The sequence below is a fragment of the Acanthisitta chloris genome, unplaced genomic scaffold (genome assembly GCF_000695815.1).
Source record: "Acanthisitta chloris isolate BGI_N310 unplaced genomic scaffold, ASM69581v1 scaffold6751, whole genome shotgun sequence".
Taxonomy (NCBI): Eukaryota; Metazoa; Chordata; class Aves; order Passeriformes; family Acanthisittidae; genus Acanthisitta; species Acanthisitta chloris.
The window spans coordinates 62,922-82,921 of NW_008655581.1; the positions used below are offsets into that span (position 1 = coordinate 62,922).

Sequence of the window (20,000 nt, forward strand, 5' to 3'; positions counted from 1 at the left end):
TCCCTGTGAGGGTGGTGAGACACTGGCCCAGGGTGCCCAGGGAGGCTGTGGCTGCCCCAACCCTGGCAGTGTTCACAACCAGGTTGAATGAGCCTTGAGCAACCTGCTCTGGTGGGAGGTGTCTCTGCCCAGGGCAGGGGTTGGGGCTGGAGGATCTCTAAGCTCCATTCCAACCCCTAATATCCTATGGTTCTATGATATATAAAACCAGTCAGCCCTCACTTTTCAGCCAGTGGAGCTTTCTACACACCCTGCCTTAGGGTGCCTTCACATGTGTGAGTGTTGTTTGGAGTTGTCTTCAGTCAGTTGCAGAGCAAACAAAAAAAACACCATGAAAAAACTAATCATCTTTTAAATTAATACCTGTTTCCTGGCAAAAGTTCCCATTCAGGTCCTGAAGAATCAGCAGTGACTTCTCCTGAATATGTACAAATTTACTCTGATTTAGGAGCTCTGTTCTTAACTATTAACTGTTAGATGTATGTATAAAACTTATATAAATATTGTTACCTATCCTGATGACCCTGGACTGTGGAGGTGCTTGGCCCACCTGGTGTGTCCCAGCTGATCCATCTAGGGAGTCACTAATCCCAAGCTGCTCCCCTGGGTGAGTGTGGCTGGAGGCAGCAGAGGCTTTGGCTGTTGTGTTCAAGCAACTGATTATATTTAATATATACAAATATTTTATAAATATATAAATACATTATGGAAGCAAATGCAGCATTCCCATGATATTTATGCTAAGGAAGCTGCCAGCTCTTGGCTTTACCCCAAGGAATGTGCCAGCAGAGCTGCTGAGATAGGTTCTCTCCCTTTCAAATCGCACAGCTCCAGGTCCATCTTGTTTCCCTTAAGGTTTATTAAGGACCGAGGCAAAAGGTAGCTCAGACATAAATAATGAGGGTCCTACCACTTCAGGGCATGGCTCCCCACATGGATCCTCACAGCATTGCTCTGGTTTTCATCATGGTTTAGCTATTTGGGATGATCCCCAAGCCAATCTGCTGCTTACATGTTTATCTTGGAAGCGCCTTAGAAACTTCCAGTTCTTGGCAAGTGGTTTGGAAGGAGCCTGTTAAACCAAAGCAGGTGGTGTTTCTGCTTCTCTCCCCTTCTGCTAAAACCATCTCTTACCTCGTTTCATCCCATGCAAACATGAGAAGTCAGAGAAGAGCCACGGCTGGGCTGGAGCCTGGGGAGGACACTCTGAGCTGCGCGGGCGCCCCGGCTCGCTCGGGCTTTGGGAGGAGCTGTCATGGAAAGAAACACCTAGGGCTGTGGTAGGAATGGTGTGGAATTGCTGTCACATATTGCAGCTGGAGCAGCAGCTCTGCTCCTGGGGCTGTGGTGGGTTCCCATGGTGGGTTCCTGTGGTGGGACTGACCTTGTGTCTCCCTTGGCTTCTCCACCGCAGGCTGGAGATGTGCAGCACCAGCAAATGTTCTCTGACCTGTCAGAAAGTCTCATTGTGATCGATAAATAGCTTTATATATCTATTTTTAGATGTCTTTCTATAGCTTAAACCAAGCTTTTTTTGTGTTGGAGGTGGTTGTAGTTTGAATTAAGCAGCACATTGTGTTGCTGTGTAGGTGACTCAGTCACGTGCAGCTCAATATCTCACATCGCTGTGAAGCTCAGACAGAACCTGAGTCACTGCTGACGGGTTAGAGGCTGCCACAGTCAGCAAACAGCAAAGAATCAAGTGAAAAAATGAAATTAACTAAAATCAGCATGAAAACCCTACAGAAATGACTATTTGTTGCCCAGGTGAAGGGACAAAAACCTCCACTTGGGATTGTTTGGGATGTCATGTGCACCCAACACAATTCACCGATGTAAACAAGAGCAGTGACAGACTCTGATCAGAGTGGAAGTGATTTGAGTAGTACTAAAGTATTTTAAATAGTGCTTCTCATTTTTCTAGCCGTGTTGCAAGAAAGAGCTATTTTGTAAGCGAAGAAAATTGAATTCTCTGTGGCAAGAGTGGATTTTTTTATAGCTTCTGTTTGTATTTTTTTGCATTTTTAGATATGCTTATTTTATTTTCCTGTAAAACAGTGAGAATTCCTTCTCATGGAATTGCAGGTTTAAGACTTAAGGTTTCAGTAGGTTAAACATAACCACTAAACATAACCAGTGTGGCCACTTTGGGCAACACTTTGTGTGCTGCTGGTGCCTCTATGACCAGAGTCAAGTCCTTTCCTTGGGCGTCACCAAGGGCAGGAGATTTAGAAGAGAGTCCATTTCTCTTGTTCATTGGTGGAGTTTAAGCACAAGAAGTTGATATGACTCTTAGATAGTTTTTTTTCTCTAATTTTCAATTTTTTCCTGTCCCTCTTGACATCAGAGATGCTCAAAGATCTGTGCCTGGAGTAAGCTGTTCAGAAACCTTCCAAGAAGTCTAGCAGTGAGCAGGGGGATTTCCTCTGAGGGGGAGGTTTCCCATGATGTAACTCACCTGCTCTCCTTTCCTGTTTTGAGACCGCTTGGACTGTGCTTTTTAAAGCATATGTGTGGTTTGGTTGGACCAAAACATGGCTTTGAAGCCTGAGAAAATCCTTTACAAGGCAGCTGGTGTTTTCAGTTGGGGTTTTAGTGCTGAGGTAGTTTGTGGGAGTGCTGCTATGCAGCTTTGGAAAGGGAAAGGGGAGGAGGGAAGGGCAGGAATGGGAGGAGGACCAGCCGAAGACACCCATGCATAAGTTGTGTTTCTTCTTCTTTATTGATGCTGTCAAATTCCCAGGAATAGCTGTTAGCATCTCTAGCCAAGGAAAACTAATGTGAAGGTTTTCATTTGTTTTAACTCTCTGGCAGTTTGAAGCTTGTGGTGTGTGTGTGTTGGCACATGGAGTTTGTGTTCTACAGGAAGAGAAGTCAGTGCATTCTTAGGAAGAAACTCATTTTGCCTTGCAGTGTTTGCTTTCTTGGCCCAGTTGGAAGTGACAGGAAGGTGTCTGGGAGGATGGTCCCACCACCCAAAACATCTGGAGATGTTCAGCTGTGACAGGGCACTGCTCTGCAAAGCAGTAATATAATAAATAAATGAATTCTATCCAAACAGTCCTGTCAAGGAAACACCTGGGAGAAGTGAGGAATGTGTGTGTGATGGTTTGGGTTGGAAAGGATCTGAACAACCATCTAATTCCACCCCCTGCCCTGGGCAGAGACATTTTCCTCTAGTCCAGCTTGCTCCAAGCCCCATCCAACCCGGCCTGGAACACTCCCAGGGAGCAACCACAACTGCTCTGGGCAACCTGTGCCAGAGCCTCAGCACCTCACAGGGAGCAATTCCTTCCCAACATCCCACCTCGTCCTGCCCTCTGGCAGTGAGAAGCCATTCCCTGTGTCCTGTCTTTCCATGCCCTTGTCCCAAGTCCCTCTGCAGCTCTCTTGGAACCTCCTTAGGTTCTGGAAGGGGTTTGCAGAGTCTCCCCAGCTGTTTTGGGGGTAAGTGGTGGTGGTTTGGTGCCTGTTGGGTTGGTCCCTGAGTGGTAGTGGGAGGGAGAGCCTGGAGCTCAACTGCAGGAGCTGCTCACAGAGCTGGGAGGAGGCAAAACCTTTCTGGTTTATGATGATATTACAGCCCAAATCACTTCCAGACTCCCAAGAATGTGAAACAAGATGATGTGAAAAACATAAGGTGACTGTAGTTTTGAGTGCTTTCCATGCTCTCCTGGAGAAATGGAGCAGAAAAGTCTCCCAACTTCTCTTTGAGGTTTCAGAGCTGTTATTATTATCATCTTCTGTTGTTATTACATTGTCAGAGCTCCAACAACCCACAGTAAAACAGAGCCACACTCTGCTGTGGTGTACCTGTGTGAAATAGCAGATTATCCTTGGTGTGGGAAGCTTGGTTTGAGGTCCATGTGCTGGGCATTCATGCTAAAAATTTTGTGCATGGATTCTCATCCCTTTTTTATTAGCAAAGAGACTCTTGTATAGAAAAATAACATGAAGTAGACATTGGGTTCAGAAAGCAAATTGATCTTACTTCACACACAGAATTATAAGATTTAATTTGATAAATAAATAGAAAGGGAGAAGTAAAAGTACACTTAATTCCCAGAAAACAGGATCCAAAGCTGATTGTTCAGTTTTGTTTTGCCACTGCTCTAAGCTATGGACTCGAGTGTGACTGGAGTGTTTTAATTGTCCATCTCCCTGTCCCTCCTCTTCTCTGCTGCTATCTCATCAGGAATTAGATGGCTTTCAGTGGTTACCAGTTAATCAGGAGATGAGCTGGGGCTGGGGGAGATGGCAGGGCTGTTTGATCATGCACCAGGTGAGCGAGAGCTTTGCTTCTGAGAGCAGCTCTGACCCAGCTCCTGCTGGCACATCACTTCTGGCCAGAGCCACTGCTGACAGCCACGTCACAGGCAGAGCTGAGGTCTTTGATGCCATTACTGGAACATCACATGTCTCATTTGCTTTGGCTTTTGCTAGGAGGGAGCTCAGGAGGTGGTTTTGCTCCCCTGCAGCACACTCGGTTGTGCTAGGGAATTTGGTTTGCTCTTTCCCCCCACCCTGTGTGGCACTATTGCTCTGGTTTCTCTTCTCTCGTCTCAGATTCTTGTGTATTTTGGTATTTCTGCAACTTTCTTTCCTTTCTCCTGCTTTGGGGCACATCCAGCCTCCTGTAGAAGACTCTGCTGTTGAAGTTTAGCAACACAGTAGTGAGGAACTGTGTTTCCAGCTGGGAGAAAAAGCTGCAACAATCAGGAAACCTTTGGTTGACTCATCAGTGGTGCTGAAGGTGGTGGATCTAAGAAGATTGCTGGCAGGGCTTGCTGTCTTGGCCATCACCCTTGATGTTGTCTCCATTGTTTCTCATGGGTGCATTGTTCATCGGTTCTGTTTGTTGATAGCTTGAAACAGGTCTCTGCAGTTTTGAGAGACCTGCCACAACATCACAGCCTTGGGAAGCACGAGGAGAGCACCACCAGCCTGTCACCAGGGCTCCTCTGCCTGCCTGAAAGCAGACAGGTTGGGAAACTGGACATGTGCGAGTCCAGTGTCCAATTTTTCGTCACTCTTATACACATGTTGCTGTACCAGAGGAAAAGAAAAAACAAGAAGCAAGGGAAGAAGACCATTTTCCTTTGCAGGTGCTCTCTGTTTGCTCACTTTGCTCTTCAGACCCTGCAAGCACGAGCTGCCATTGAAAATCAAATGAATTCTCAATTGCTTCCTTCCAATTCAATAAGAGGAGGAAAGCAGAAACCTGCCACGTCACTGGGAGGAAACGGGGCAGGGGAAGGAGCAGGAGCAGCAGAAAGCTGTTTCCTTTCCTCCTATCCCCAGGGATGGTCCCTGGGGAGAAGGGACTGTGCCCTTGGGGGATGTGGAGGAGGAGCTTCCCCTCCATCCACTCTGGAAGCACAAGGGTGCATCATCCACTAGGGGCTGGGATGCTTTTCTTGTTCCCTGACATCTCCCACTTACATATGGGATTGTCCTTGTCCCAGTCTTCCATGGATTTTTGCAGGTGTTTGCAATGTTGTGTTGTCACTGCCTTTCTAGAGGGGATGAGGGTGAATGTTTGTTCTGTTGTTATGAATCTCTTCACCATTATCTGAGCAGAAAAAAAATGAAGTCTAACTTCATATTGAATGTTTTGAGGCTTTTATTTAGCTGATGTAGAGAGTGTGACTAGTCTGTGTTATCATAGAATCCCAGGCTGGTATGGGTTGGAAGGGACCTTAAAGCTCATCTCATTCAGAGTATCATAGTATGTTAAGGGATTGGAATGGACCTTAGAGATCCAGTGTCAGCCCCTGCCCTGGGCAGGGACACCTCCCACCAGAGCAGGTTGCTCAAGGCTCATCCAACCTGGCTGTGAACACTGCCAGGGTTGGGGCAGCCACAGCCTCCCTGGGCAACCTGGGCCAGGGTCTCACCACCCTCACAGGGAAAACTTCTGCCTAAGATCTAACCTAACTTTTTCCCTCTTTCAATTTCTCCCCATTTCCTCTTGTCCTGTCCCTGCAGTTCCTAACACAGAGTCCCTCTGCAGCTTCCCTGGAGCCCCTTCAGCTCCTGGCAGGTTGCTCTGAGGTCTCCACACAATCTTCTCTTCTCCAGGCTGAACAGCCCCAACTCTCTCAGCCTGTCCTTGTAGGGAAGGTGCTCCAGTGGTCTGAACAGCTTTGTGGCCTCCTCTGGCCTTGCTCCAACAGTTCCATGTCCTTGTGGTGTTGAGGGCACCACAACTGTGTGCAGCACTCCAGGTGGGACCTCACAAGAGCAGAGTAGGTGTCTATGAGTAGGGACACCTGCCATTAGCCTAGGTTGCTCCAAGCCCTGTCCAACCAGGTTTGTGATTTTTACCATTGTAACTGTGCCTTTCTCTCTCTCTGAGCAGGGCAGAGTCCTCAGCCACCTGTGAGGTGTGTGAGGGGGCAGAGGAGATGCCGGAGCCGCTGAGGCAGTGCATGGCCTGGCTGAGAGCCTACTTCTGTGAGCCAGCAACAGTGGGGAGCCTGCCTGTGCCAGCCTTCCACCATCCCCTGCTCCAGAGAGGTCAGTGCCATGTGCTCAGTGTCCCCTGCTCACACCAAGGGGTTGGCTCCCATCTCCCTCATTCTTGCTTGATGGCAATAGAAGTGTCATTCAGCTCCCAACAGTTGCTGCTGAAAGGTTGGAGTATGACACACCAGAAGGTTGTGAGCTGCTCAGTGAGGTGGTTGGTCACTTAAAGTAGCTTTTGGCCAGCAAAAATGGGGTTGAGGCTTTGACATTGCTCTCTACAACTCCCTGAGGGGAGGTTGTAGCCAGGTGGAGTTTGGTCTGTTCTCCCAGGTGGCAAGTGGTAGGACAAGAAGAAATGGCCTCAAGTTGTGCCAGGGGAGAATTAAATTGGAGGTTAGGGGAAATTTCTTCTCCAAAGGTCTGTCCAGGCCTGGCACAGCTGCCCGGGGCAGGGCTGGAGTCACATCCCTTGAGGGGTTTAAAATCTGTTTAGAGTTGGCACCTGGGTACATGGTTAGTGTTGGCCTTGGCAGTGCTGGGGAATGGTTGGACTCAATGGTCTTGGAGGGCTTTTTCATCCTAAATGATTCTGTGATTGTTCAATGGCCATTTCACTAGACATGTGCCACAGAACCAGTCAGTGATAGGTTGTGTGATGTAACTGTGGCTTTATTCCTCAAAATTATCCTAGATAAGATGTTGATATTTTTAAACAGAGAACAATTGTTACAGGAAATTTTGCTATTTATGCATTAAGATAAACACAAGACCTGAGAAAAGCTCTTCCTTACCATTCTGTTTACTGCCAGTGTTCCCAACATTCTCATAAGAGAAATCAATCACTTGATGTTAAATAGATCCCATTATTTTAAAGGAAAATGATGATAATTATCTCAGAAGTCTGATTTTTGCCGTGTCTTATTGTCTACTCATGAATGTCATTTCCCAGAGACTAAGGGAGTCCCACGTTTGTGAGCTTTGCACAACACCTTTGTTTTCCTGAGGAACTTCTGTATTTACTCTACCATGTTAGGAGAATTCCTCAGCATGAGATCTTTCACAGCCAAATTCCAGGTACTGAGGAACCTTTTTGTTAGCGGGGATGAAATTAAGTGCCACGTTGTGATAACTTTTAACGTTGGGGTGAACATGGATGGGCAAAGTCATGTGGGAAATAGTTACTGCTGCTGCTCCTGCAGTCTCTGAACAACATCAGGGGAATTCTCTTCCCACATTATCCACCAGAAGATTATAAAACATTTAAAGTGATGCTTTTACTTTCATTAATTTTCTTAAATGGGCTACTGAATTCCTTTTAGCTCACTGAATGAAATTCCTTGCTGTAAGCACTGCTGGTGTTGTTTTAGATGCAGGTTTGGGGTCTAGCCAAAACTAAAACTAAACTTGGGGTTTAGACTTGACTTTGCAGGAGACTTTGGTCCATCCCTAGGCAACAACCTGCCTGTGCAGGCAGCACTGGAAGGGACTGAAGGTCATTTTAAAGACAAAAAATAAAGATATTTGTTAATAGGAAGTTTCTTGAGGGAAACAGTCATCACCCTTGGATTATCTGGGAGGGTAGGAAGGAAAGTTCTTCAGCATCATCTAAGCACAAATCCCAGCCAAGAGCTGCCACGGGGTGGGAAGTGGCTGATGGCCATGAGCGTCTGCTCTCTGCAGCACCTGTGGCTTTGTGAGGGATGTGACTGGTGGTCCCACTGGCCATGCTGGTCCCTCCTTGTGCATGGCAGGTTGGGTGCTGGGAGGGGCTGGAGGGCAAATTTCTCACTTCAACATGTGCAGGTTCAGCTTTTCTTACTTTTGTTCAGTTATGTGTTGTTGGCCTGGGCCCAGGTGTGTGTGTTTTACTGGGGGAAGGCACCTACCTAATGAAAAGGCTCATGAGGGATTGATTGGCACAAATCACAGTGATGTGGGAGCATTTCTGTTCTTCTCTTGCTTTTTCCTCATAAAGTCGAAAAAAAGCCAAACTATATTGGAAGGAATGTGGAAATAGATGTTAAAAGATTGAAGGAACTTGTTTTAAAAGTTCTTTGGGAGAGAGGTGAGGTAGAAATGAGATTATGTTGGGTTGCATTTCAGTTCATCTGTGCATCAGGAATGCAGAGCTGCTAAATTAGGAGTTTGGTATTTATTTACTTTTTCACATTTACATTTGAAAGTGCCTCCTCATTTCTCCAGGCACTTCAAAATGCAGAGCAAACACAAGTGAGAGCATGAGGATCCAAAGCCAGGAAGGCTTTTACTCATCACTCTGATTTCCTTACATCATCAGCAGCAATTCCAGTGACTCTTGGGGCTTGGAGCAACCTGGGCTAGTGGAAGGTGTCCCTGCCCATGGCAGGGCTAGAACTAGATGAGTTTTAAGGTCCTTCCAACCCAAACCACTCTGTGATTCTATGACCATCAAAACCTTTGGCCTTGCTTTCCTCCCTTCCCCATAAATATGACCACTCACAGTGTGAGTCTTTGATATTAGGTGCTTTGAGTTCCATTCTCAAGTGCTTTTGGAGGCCCATTGGATATTTTCTTTCCTAATCAGTGCTTATATCCAATTTTATTGTATTTTTCTGTGCTGACATCACCTGAGGACAGGAAAGGTTTTGCTTATGGCAAACACATTCAAGAGGTTCCTCATTTAACAAGGAAGTGTGAAGTGCTCTGAGGATGAAGCAATTCTCAATTCATGGTCAATTTTCTGCAGTGAATTTTGTGCCAGCTGTAGTTCCTTATGAAGAGAAAAATCATGGCAATCAACCCTGAGATGACAAAAGCAGAGAGATTTGTGAATTCACAAAATAGAGGTCTTTGGCTTTATATTTATTTTATAGAAAAATCAGGTGCAATTCTAGATTACCTGTTTCAGTGGCTCATCTTAGGTGTTAAAATTCTCTCAAGTGTCTTTAATTTTCTGTATTGCTGTTAAAAGGAGGAAACATGTTTAAAAGCACTTCAGGTGCAGAATTCACCATTCCTCCTTGTAACTCAGCATTGGCAAAGTTGGAATCTGAAGTGCTGATGCTGTAGCAGAGTTTGAGGTAGGCAAGAGAGTCATGGAATCACAGAATTGGTTGGAAAAGACCTTTAAGATCATCAACCAGCACCACCACCATGTGCACCACTGACCTTGTCCTCAGATGCCACATCCACAGAGATGGTGACTCCAGCCCTGCCCTGGACAGTCTGTGCCAGGGCTGGACAACCCTTTCCATGAAGAAATTTTTACTAATATCCAACCTAAACCTCCCCTGGTACAACCTGAGGGTATTTACTCTTGTCCTCTTAGTTTTTACCTGGGAGAAGACACCAACCCTCCCCTGGCTGGACCTCATGTCAGGGAGCTGTAGAGGGGAAGAGGATTGAAGCAATTTTTACTCCAACCTAAACCTCCCCTGGTACAACCTGAGGGTATTTACTCTTGTCCTCTTAGTTTTTACCTGGGAGAAGACACCAACCCTCCCCTGGCTGGACCTCATGTCAGGGAGCTGTAGAGGGGAAGAGGATTGAAGCTGCTTTCCCAACACCTCCAGGAGTTCTCTCCCTCTTGTCTGTCAAGTTTAGCCTATGCATCCAATATATTTATATTTTAAATGCAGTTGAAAAACTGGGTATTTACTCTTGTCCTCTTAGTTTTTACCTGGGAGAAGACACCAACCCTCCCCTGGCTGGACCTCATGTCAGGGAGCTGTAGAGGGGAAGAGGATTGAAGCTGCTTTCCCAACACCTCCAGGAGTTCTCTCCCTCTTGTCTGTCAAGTTTAGCCTATGCATCCAATATATTTATATTTTAAATGCAGTTGAAAAACTGGAATTTGCAACAACTTGTGTCATGGCTCAGCATGGAATGCCAGTGTGCAAAGAGTCAGTCAGGTTTTCCCACTTCTCTGAGTGTGTGACACCTCAGAAAAAACCCTGGAATGTTTCTTACAGGAAATAATTAATTGGTCTTAACGTATTGCTAGTCGTTAGCTCCTTTTCTATATGAAGGAGAAAACTGGAGCCTGTGAGTGTTTTGGAGGCTGTTGGTGAGTGTGGGGGGTGACATGGGAAGGGCAGTGGTCACTTGGCCACTCCTGAGTTCCTTTGCTGTGCCTTTATGACCATGGTGGCTGTGGTCACCGTGAGCTCTGCAGCACTGGCCACAGCAGCAGGAGCAGTTGTGTGTTTGCAGACCAAATGGCTCATTAGAGCAGCAAGAGCAGAGGAAATTGGAGGCACACAGGAGTTTTCTTTGCCCTGTGCTGAGCAGCAGCCTAGGGGTTCTGCTCCTTGCGTGCTGTGCCGTGACACTGTCCTTACCGGATTAAGTCCTTTAGCTGTGCTAAACTGTGTCTTTCTGTTCCTGAGGGTGGAGTTGCTCCATCAGGTCCTTGTGCTGAGGGTGTAGGCCTGGAGCAAAGCTGAGCCTTTCCCTCAGCCCAGCTCAGTGCCCTGTTCCTGCAGATGGGCTGTGAATTCCCACAGCAACAAGAGGGATGAGGCTTAGCAGGGCTGGAAGTGGTGTTAGGGCATTAATGGCTTTAAACTGAACGAGGCTAAATTTAGGCTGGATACTGGGGAGAAACACACCCTGTGAGGTGCTGAGGCTCTGGCACAGGTTGCCCAGAGCAGCTGTGGCTGCTCCATCCCTGGGAGTGTTCCAGGCCAGGTTGGATGGGCTTGGAGCAACCTGGGCTGGTGGAAGGTGTCCCTGCCCATGAACAGGACGATGGTGATCTTTAATGTCCTTCCAACCCAAACCAGTCTGTGATTCTGTGCAAGCCAAAGGCAGAGAAAAGCAGTGCCAAGAGTTGGAGGAGGAGCAATCTGAGGATGGAGAGCAGAGCTGAGCTTTGCAAGCCACATTAGGAGCTGAAATTTCCCCTGCATGATGTATGTTATTCATCCAAGAAGGGATATTGATGAAACACCTCATACATAATGGGAGCAGAGAGTCTTCAAAGAAACTGGTAGCACCTCCATTCTCGTGTCAAGATGAGGTTCCCAGGCCTGTAATCAATAATTACCCTGTGATTTCCTGCCTTGTTCACACTCAGACTGAAGCAGTGTGAGCTGCTGAGCCTGCCTTAGTCCCTGCCAAAGGGCGGGGAGAACACTCTGAAATAGCAGTTATGAGCTGAAGAAAGTGTTCACTTTCTGATGTCACCTCTTTGGGGTTGGACTCGCTCTTCCTCACTGTGCTGCACACTCACCTGTCCTCCTTGGGCCTGCAGGGCTGTGGGATTTCCAGCCACAGATCACATCCTTCCACAGCTACATCTTGGTTACTCTTCGCCCTTCCTGCCAGGGGGACACAGTAGCACCTCTTTGTTTTACTGGTTTTGCACATTCTGAACTACTTTTAAAAAAAAAAGCTGCAGCAAATTAAGAAAGAAAAACAGATTTTAATGTTTTCTGACTGTAACTCAGGAAAGGCCAAAGTATATTTTTTTGCCTTTTGTGGCTGGAATGCTCAAATCACAGGTTCTCTGAAGATTGTGGGGCTGTTAATTTGGCTATTTCTGAGATGACAACTTGTCCCAGGATCAGGTCTCTATGGTTCCCTTGTTTTCTGTCATAATGGGAAGTTCAGTAAATTCATCAGGGAAAGTGTGGATTCACCAGGTCATATAAACTGCCAGAGAGCAGGGATAGATGGGATATTGGGAAGGAATTGTTCCCTGTGAGATGCTGAGGCTCTGGCACAGGTTGCCCAGAGCAGCTGTGGCTGCTCCATCCCTGAGAGTGTTCCAGGCCAGGCTGGATGGGACTTGGAGCAGCCTGGGCTGGTGGGAGCTGTCCCTGCCCATGGCAGGGGTGGAACTGAATCATCTTTAAGGTCCTTCCAACCCAAACCAGTCTGGGATTCTGTGACTCTGTATTTGAGCTGCCCCCTTGGGTCACCTGCTGAGGAAGAGGCAAATCTTGCCATTCCCTAGACACACACTAGACATTATTTTACCATTGGTTTATGTAGCAATTTGTGAAATTCTCTTAGTTTTGTAGCAAATATTCAATTTGCTAATGAAAGAAAGTTGAGGAATGTTCCTGCCATTCCCTTTCCAGCCCTGCAGCTTCATCAGACATGCAAATACATCTCTAGTTAGGCTTTTAGAAAATGTTAAATATGAAATAATCTGCTGGAAAATGTTAGTACTTCACATATCTGGACATGGCAGATCCAAGTGCAGGGAGATGACAAGCTTTCATACTCCTGTCTGCCAACGCAAAACTCCCATTCCAGAGACTGGCACCTTCCTTTATTACCATTTCATGTGAGAAGAGTTTTGATAAGCAGAAAGTCACTGTTTTGTGAGACTTTTAATGGGTTTCTGCAATCCAATACTATCCTACAGTTTCCTGCAAACCCAAGTCAATCCTCTCCATCCTTCAGAACTGGAAACAACAAAACCCTAAACTAGCACAGTCACTTTTATGTCTCAAAGTCGTTTTCCAGCCCAGTTGGCCCTTTTCTATCCAGTATTTGTATTTAAAACCAAAACTGAACCAAAAAAAAAAGCCCCAAACTCTATACAAATGCATTCTAGACAGAAACACTGACAAAATTCCTGACCCAGTTCCTGTTGAATTTGGAGCAAAATTCCCACTTTTTGCAGTGGAAACTCGTGTGGATTTAAGTGTGTTTTAGGGAGGATTTTTTGTTCAAGTTCATTGTTCATAGGATAAATTCTCTGCCAAGTATGAGCCATTTAGAACAATTCAGATCCTCTGAGGTGCAAATATCCTTTCTGGATGAACTGATTCCAGATGTTCATGAGGTTTTGGATGAGTCTTGCAGGATAATCAGGGCCTGAGGTGGACCTGGAAAGTGTCTAGGAGTGAGGAGAAAGGTGTGTGTGTCCTGTCATGGGGAAGCAGTGAAAGGGTCACTTAGTTTAAAAAATTAATTGTGTTTTCAGTGTGACAGTCCTTTCTTGTCAGTGGTTTTGACATCAATTACAGGTAGGCCAGTCAAGCCCTGGGCTGCATCCACAGGAGTGTGGGCAGCAGGTCAAGGGAGGTGATTCTTACCCTCTGCTCTGGTGAGACCCACCTGGAATACTGCACACAGTTGTGGTGTCCTCAACACAATAAGGACATGGAACTGTTGGAGCAAGTCCAGAGGAGGCCACAGAGTTGCTAAGAGCACTGGAGCATCTCCCCTGTGAGGACAGGCTGAGGGAGTTGGGGCTGTTCAGCCTGGAGAAGAGAAGACTCCGTGGAGAATAAAGGAACATTATCTAAATAGAGGGGTTTCGGTAAGAGTGGATTGAAGGTTCCCAACCAATGTTGGACACAATCTCCACAGCAACATTTTTACATGCTCTCAGAGAATTTGGGGATATTTGAGCTAGTTGTGGTGACTGAAATAGCTGCAGAGATGTGTAGATATTGTCATTATTCCAAAGCCAGACTTTGGTTTAGAAAAAAAGGGTTTGTGTTTTGGTGATGTGATATTGGGCAGGAATTCCTCCCTGTGAGATGCTGAGACACTGGCACAGGTTGCCCAGAGCAGCTGTGGCTGCTCCATCCCTGGGAGGGTTCCAGGCCATGCTGGATGGGTCTTGTAGCAGCCTGGGCTGGTGGGAGGTGTCCCTGCCCATGGCAGGGGTGGGACTGGATGAGCTTTAAGGTCCTTCCAACCTAAACCAGTGTGTGATATATATCTGCAGTTGGACCAGCTGCAATCCACAGCTGTAAAAGCCACGTTTGCCACAATTCTTTATGAAGTCTCTTTTCAAAATCAGATCCTTTTTCTCCCCATGAAATCAAAGCAATCAGCTGACCCTGAGCGAAGAAATACTTTGACCAACCTGCTAACTTTTGACATTGGGGCTTGTACATGAGATTTAGACAAAAAGGTAAGAACTGGAGGTGGAAGAAAAATACCAGTGGAGGAAAATGACTCCTTGTATCCAGAGCCTTGTGGTTATCATCTTCACCCTCAGCCCCAGCCCTGAGCAAGCTGCTCTCATCGCAGACCTGTGAGGGATAAGTTTAATTTAATTCATTTCTCCTTTGATTTGCTGCCTTGCTTGCCACACATGCAGCCCCACGTAACCTTTGCACCCCTCCTTGACAGCCCCCCGTGCAATCAAGATGAAAGGATTTTAGGAATACAACTCCCCCACCCCCATTTTATTAATGAACTTTCAGGCAAGTTTACTTAAAACCCATTTCTGGATGGGAAATATTGTCAATACTCATATCCATCTGTTGAGTATTTCAGAGGTAATGTGCTTAATGGGACTGTTACTATGGTGAGCACCTTGTTTCTAAGTGATATTGTTAATTTTTTTAAGCAGAAAATGACATTATAGTGGCATTTCCCACAGCCTTTTATGTTCGAGAGACAGAGAGAAACTCGTCTGAGGGGGGAAAAATGTGTAATATCGATATTTTGCTGCTGCTTGACCTAAGGATGCCCCTTGCTGACCCATTCCCAAGGTGTTTTGCCACATCTAATGACCACTTTATTTGCTGACCAGAATACTGGGAGGAAAACCAAGAATTAAGCTGTAAAAACACACTTTTTCCTCAGAATTTGCATCCCGCGCTCCTCTCCGAATCAAATATGCAAGAACAACATAAATGACACACTCCTTTTTTTTTCCCCTTTCTTTCTGGTTTTTTTTTCCCCCTGAATTGGGCCTTTGATGTTGAAGAGGAGGCAGTATTAAAGGACACCCCTAGAAGGCTGTAGGAATTGTCCCTCTTTCTGACAAATGTAAAATAGCACAAATCTGGGCAAACGTGATGGTGTCATTAGTTTGGGAATCGCATCCTTGAAAATAACTGTGGAGGAGCCAAATCGGTTTAAAAGAAGATAACAAAATGGTTTAAGCTACTTAGGTTGAATGCCAATTATATTTTAATATTCAACTGAGCATATTTTACTAAGAAAAAAGGCAGCGTCGACGCATGCATAACTCATTGGCAGCGTCGACCAGCTGTGCCACTCTTCTCTTCGAATCACTTTGTGCATTTTAGTAGCATGGTAATTTAGTAGAGAACTACCTGAGTGATGGCATTTTCAATGAGCAGGTAATCTACAGAGAATTTTTATATGGTTATGAGTTCTGTGCTTCAGCCTGGCAACACAAAAATACATCAAGACCAATTACGGTATCAACTTTCAGCGTGATACCCTTGCCACGCAAGTGCATGTATTTCTGCCCCAGGCATTTCAAATTGCATCTAATTTGAAATCTTTGGGGTTTTAATTAAATTTCAGAATATATGGAATTCTTCATTAGTACCTGCTCTGAATAGCAGATTATACTTCTCTCAGCCTCTCGTTAAAGAAGTAGGCTGTGGTAAATAGCATGTTCAAGAGCTGATCATTTGTGGTGCCTTGGATATTGGGAACAGAAATGGTGAAATGCAAAATAATATCAAAAAAAGATTATTAGTCCAGTGAGGGACTCTTGATTTGTATTTTAATGGAATTTTACATTTCTCTTAATGATTTGCAAATTGTCCTCTGATTATAAGATGCATTAAGCTTTTCATTTTAATGGAGAGACACAGCCATTAGCAGGGATTTTTTTTTCTGCCTTCTTTTTCGAGTGCTTCCCTGCAGCAGATAAATATTGAAACCATTAACACCTTTTGATGTACTTTATAGTGCTGCAGCTTGGGCCAACACATGAATGAGCGTTGGCCTTTCATATCTGAGCTCTTTGCTGGGAGCTCCTGGTTGTCGTTTCCGTGGGTGAACAATGACCATACGTTTTCCTGCGTTTATCATTAAACGTTCCAAACGTTTTGGGAAACAGCACCATCAATATTTAATGCCAAAAGAAATAGGAAAGTCACGATCTGAAATGCAGATGGAGGGTGCTGTGACCTTAGCCCTGACCATCCTTCCAGGGAGGAGGATTCGCCCCCGACGTGGCGATGGGTGTGTGCACAACTGTCTCCTTTGTGCAGGCAGCAGGGCACACGTGCACTCTTCCTTTGCCAATCTGAAAGTCAAATTTCCTCCTTGCTTTCAGCTTAACGTCGAGCCCTTAATGTTGTATAAACATGTTGTGCCTGTGCTGACTTCATTGGGTTTGGCAGGAGGGCACGGGATGAGGAGCAGCCTCTGTTTTGTGGTGAAGCACGAGGAGGATTTTCCTGGTAGTGCAGGTTTGTGGGAAATAACAGGGCTGGTAAACGTGTGACCAGCTCATTAAAATCAGAGTTTAGATGCTTTGGAAAATCAAATCCTTCTTTATGAGGAGCAGAGCAGAAATTTCCCCAAGTCCAAATGCTTCTCTCTCCCCAAAATTTGTCGGTGCTTTTGCAGGCTCCTCCTCTCCTGGCGGGTGAGAACCTGGGAGAACTTCCTCCAAACGAGGCACTGACTTTAGGGCTGCCCGTTAATTGAGCAACCTCTAATCTTTGAAATCCCATCAGGGGTCACTGGTAGGACTTCTCCTCTGTTTGCTTCCAGGATGTCTGTTTAAATAATTTGGATCTCGGGAATTCCAGTTGCAGTTCATTTAGCAGTGCTGTGTGATGGCATTGGGATCAGGCCAGAGACTCAGTGACTTCATGGGATCACACTTTGCCTCCTCACTTTGCTGACTGCTTAAATACATCCTCCTAAAAGAAAAAAAAAAAGAGAAAGGAAAAGAAAAAGACACTTTACCTTCGAGCTTGAAGCCAGAAGATGCTGGGAGTTATTTGCTGTTGCTGCATTCTTGGAAGGATGTGGCATCATTAGTGTTTGGAAAGTGCTAGGGATGTGTTAGCTTCAGACATTAGGTATTTGTAATTCAATAATCAATTAATCCCCAGGAAAAAAACAAGATATCAGTACTTTGATACTGACTTAATTTGTATGCAGTGAGCAAACGGTTCCATTTTATTGCGTTTAGGCAATTTAATGAGTATTATTTTTAACCTGCACATTCATGAAGGAACTTAAAGAAAACTAAAGAATTTGCTGTTCCTGTTTTAGCCAAGTGAAGATCTTATACTTTGTTCACGTCCTGGAGCACATTTGCATTGCATGTCTCATAGATTAATTTTCTAGGGCAGGTTATCTTTGGTAACAGGATCTTCACAAAGCAACTGAGGGTGCAGATTTCTTGATCCAGAGTCACTGGGGAGTGGATATTTGGGGCTGTGCTGAGAAATGAAACAGCGAAAACACCTCATTGGTGTAATTCTAAGTGGAATTACAGAGGAAAAAGCAATTATGTGTGAAACAGGGAAAACTGGGGGAGAGATGCTGGTGCTTCCCAGCCTCCCTCCCCAACCAGGCCCAAGTCCTCTGCCCAGAGGAGAACAGCAGGATGATAGCTATGCTGACATAGTCTGGTGGTCACTCAATGTGGTGCAGGTGTTGTTGGTTGGCAGTTTTGAAGAGTAATGATGGTTCCTTTCTCCCACATAACCTGCCTTGGTGTTGCTCTGTTTCTTGAGTGGGTAAAGAATAGGTTTGTGCACTTAACTTCTTGGGGGATACAAGTGATTCCTCCTGGGCTGTGGAGCAGTAGAATGGGGTACATAGTTTGGGTTGGAAGGGACCTTAAAGCCCATCCAGTCCCACCCCTGTCCTGAGCAGGGACACCTCCCACCAGCCCAGGTGGCTCCAAGCCCCATCCAGCCTGGCCTGGAACACTCCCAGGGATGGAGCACAGCTGCTCTGCTCTGGGCAAGCCAGGGCCTCAGCATCTCACAGGGAAGAATTCTTAGTTCTATCTGATGATCCTGAGCCAATACCTCGAACCAAAGGTCACGATGAGTTTGAAATGTTGATGTTAGTGAGCTTAATTTATGGGGCTGCATTGAAAATTGTGCTTCATCACCATGTGTGAGTGGTTGAATCCTTTCTCCTCACCTTGTGCTTTGAGTTCATTAATACCAGAATGACACTCACAGGGAAGAATTCTTAGTTCTATCTGATGATCCTGAGCCAATACCTCGAACCAAAGGTCACGATGAGTTTGAAATGTTGATGTTAGTGAGCTTAATTTATGGGGCTGCATTGAAAATTGTGCTTCATCACCATGTGTGAGTGGTTGAATCCTTTCTCCTCACCTTGTGCTTTGAGTTCATTAATACCAGAATGACACTTGCAGCATGTCCATAAATCTTGAGAAGGTTTCTGCAGAACCTCCCTGACTGTTCCAGTCTAACCAGAACCAGATGCTCCTGTGTCTCCATCCTGGAAATCCCAGTGTAATTAGGAAACTACATCTCCTCTGATTTATTTAGGAGCTGTGGGGAGGGTTATGTGCCTCATTAAGAGGACAGGGCAGAGAGCTGGATCAGAGCAGCAACCTGGAGCTGCATGTTTTATGAGTTTCAGCAGTGCAGATTGAAGTAAATTCAGTCTAATTTGGGGATTTTTCTCTGGAAAAGGAGAGGATTGACCTTTCTAGGCCTGTCAAAACTAAGAACTCCAAGAAATGGGAAAAAAGAGGGTTGTGGTGAAGTTGCATTCAGTGTGCTCCAACAATTCAGTAGCAAAAATAATTTTCTCCAGGTGATGACCATTGCTGATCTCCTGTCACTTGTGGCCCCTTCACAGAGATTCTGTGGGAGAGCAGAGCTCAGTCCTCAAGCTCAGCCTGCAAATTGCAGCTGCTGAGGAGAATTTAGGAGCCACCCAGGTGAAGTTCTAGGTGAGTATCAGCTCTCTGACAAAGTGAAATAGAGAGAAGTTCCGCATTTATTTCTATCTTGGATGGAAACATAGAAATTTAATTTTCTGGCCCAGTCACTTAGAAACTGCAGCTGAGCTGGTGTGTGGTGTCTCTGGAAGGACTATTCTGTGTCTGTTCCAGAACAGGAAAGAGTCTTGTAGGGCATTAAATAATGATAAAAGATGACAGGTTCAGCTGAATTTGCAGTGGATGAGGAGGTGGTTGATGTTTCTCTGTTGCTGTGATCTGCAAGTCTCTTGTATATACATCTATAGTCGTTCCTATGTGGATTAAAACTATTCATGAAGTCATTAAAAGGCTATTTTTACGTACTTCACACAACTCCCTGCTCCCAAAATTGATGTGTTTGAAACAAAGCAAAACTATTTGCTCCTGGAATGAGATTCCTGTCTCTGATTGTTCAACCTGTAGGAAGAGCATTGCAGAAATACCAACAGGTCTTTGTTGGTGCCTCAGATTTGAGTTGCAGGCGTTGGTGCTGCAGATTTTGGGATCCTTGTCTTGATCTCTGACTCCCTGCCTAAACCTCACCTTGCTCCCTGCCATGCCCAGGTAGGAGAGAGAGAGAGAGACATCCCCAAACCACAGCTGGGAGTGTTGTGCTAATTTTAACCCATTTGTATTTATATGGGCAGTGATTTCTGAAAAAGTCTTGATATCCTAGAGCCTGCTGGGAAGAGCTTGTCCATGGGATGCTGGCAGGGAGATGCAGAGTATTTCTTTTGATGGGCAAAGGTGAGAGTTTTGGAGGGACCCAAGAAGGCTGAAGAGGCTCTGCCTGTCCCCAGGTGTGTGGCTAAACTCCCTGAGGCTTTGGTCCTCTTCGTGCAGCAGTTTGGGAAGTGCAGAGCTGAGAATCCCTAAGATC

At 45.6% G+C, this 20,000-nt stretch overlaps 1 protein-coding gene across 1 annotated transcript in view; it reads left to right on the forward strand.

The window, feature by feature from the left end:
* Positions 1-6,361: 6,361 nt before the first annotated feature.
* Positions 6,362-20,000, forward strand: part of MGMT (O-6-methylguanine-DNA methyltransferase) — a gene marked incomplete at its 5' end in the record, with an annotated part of 31,059 nt that continues 17,420 nt past the window's right edge. The window contains one exon of the mRNA XM_009083969.1: positions 6,362-6,519. Coding sequence (XP_009082217.1) covers positions 6,362-6,519 — 158 coding nt within the window. The remainder of the gene's footprint in view (positions 6,520-20,000) is intronic.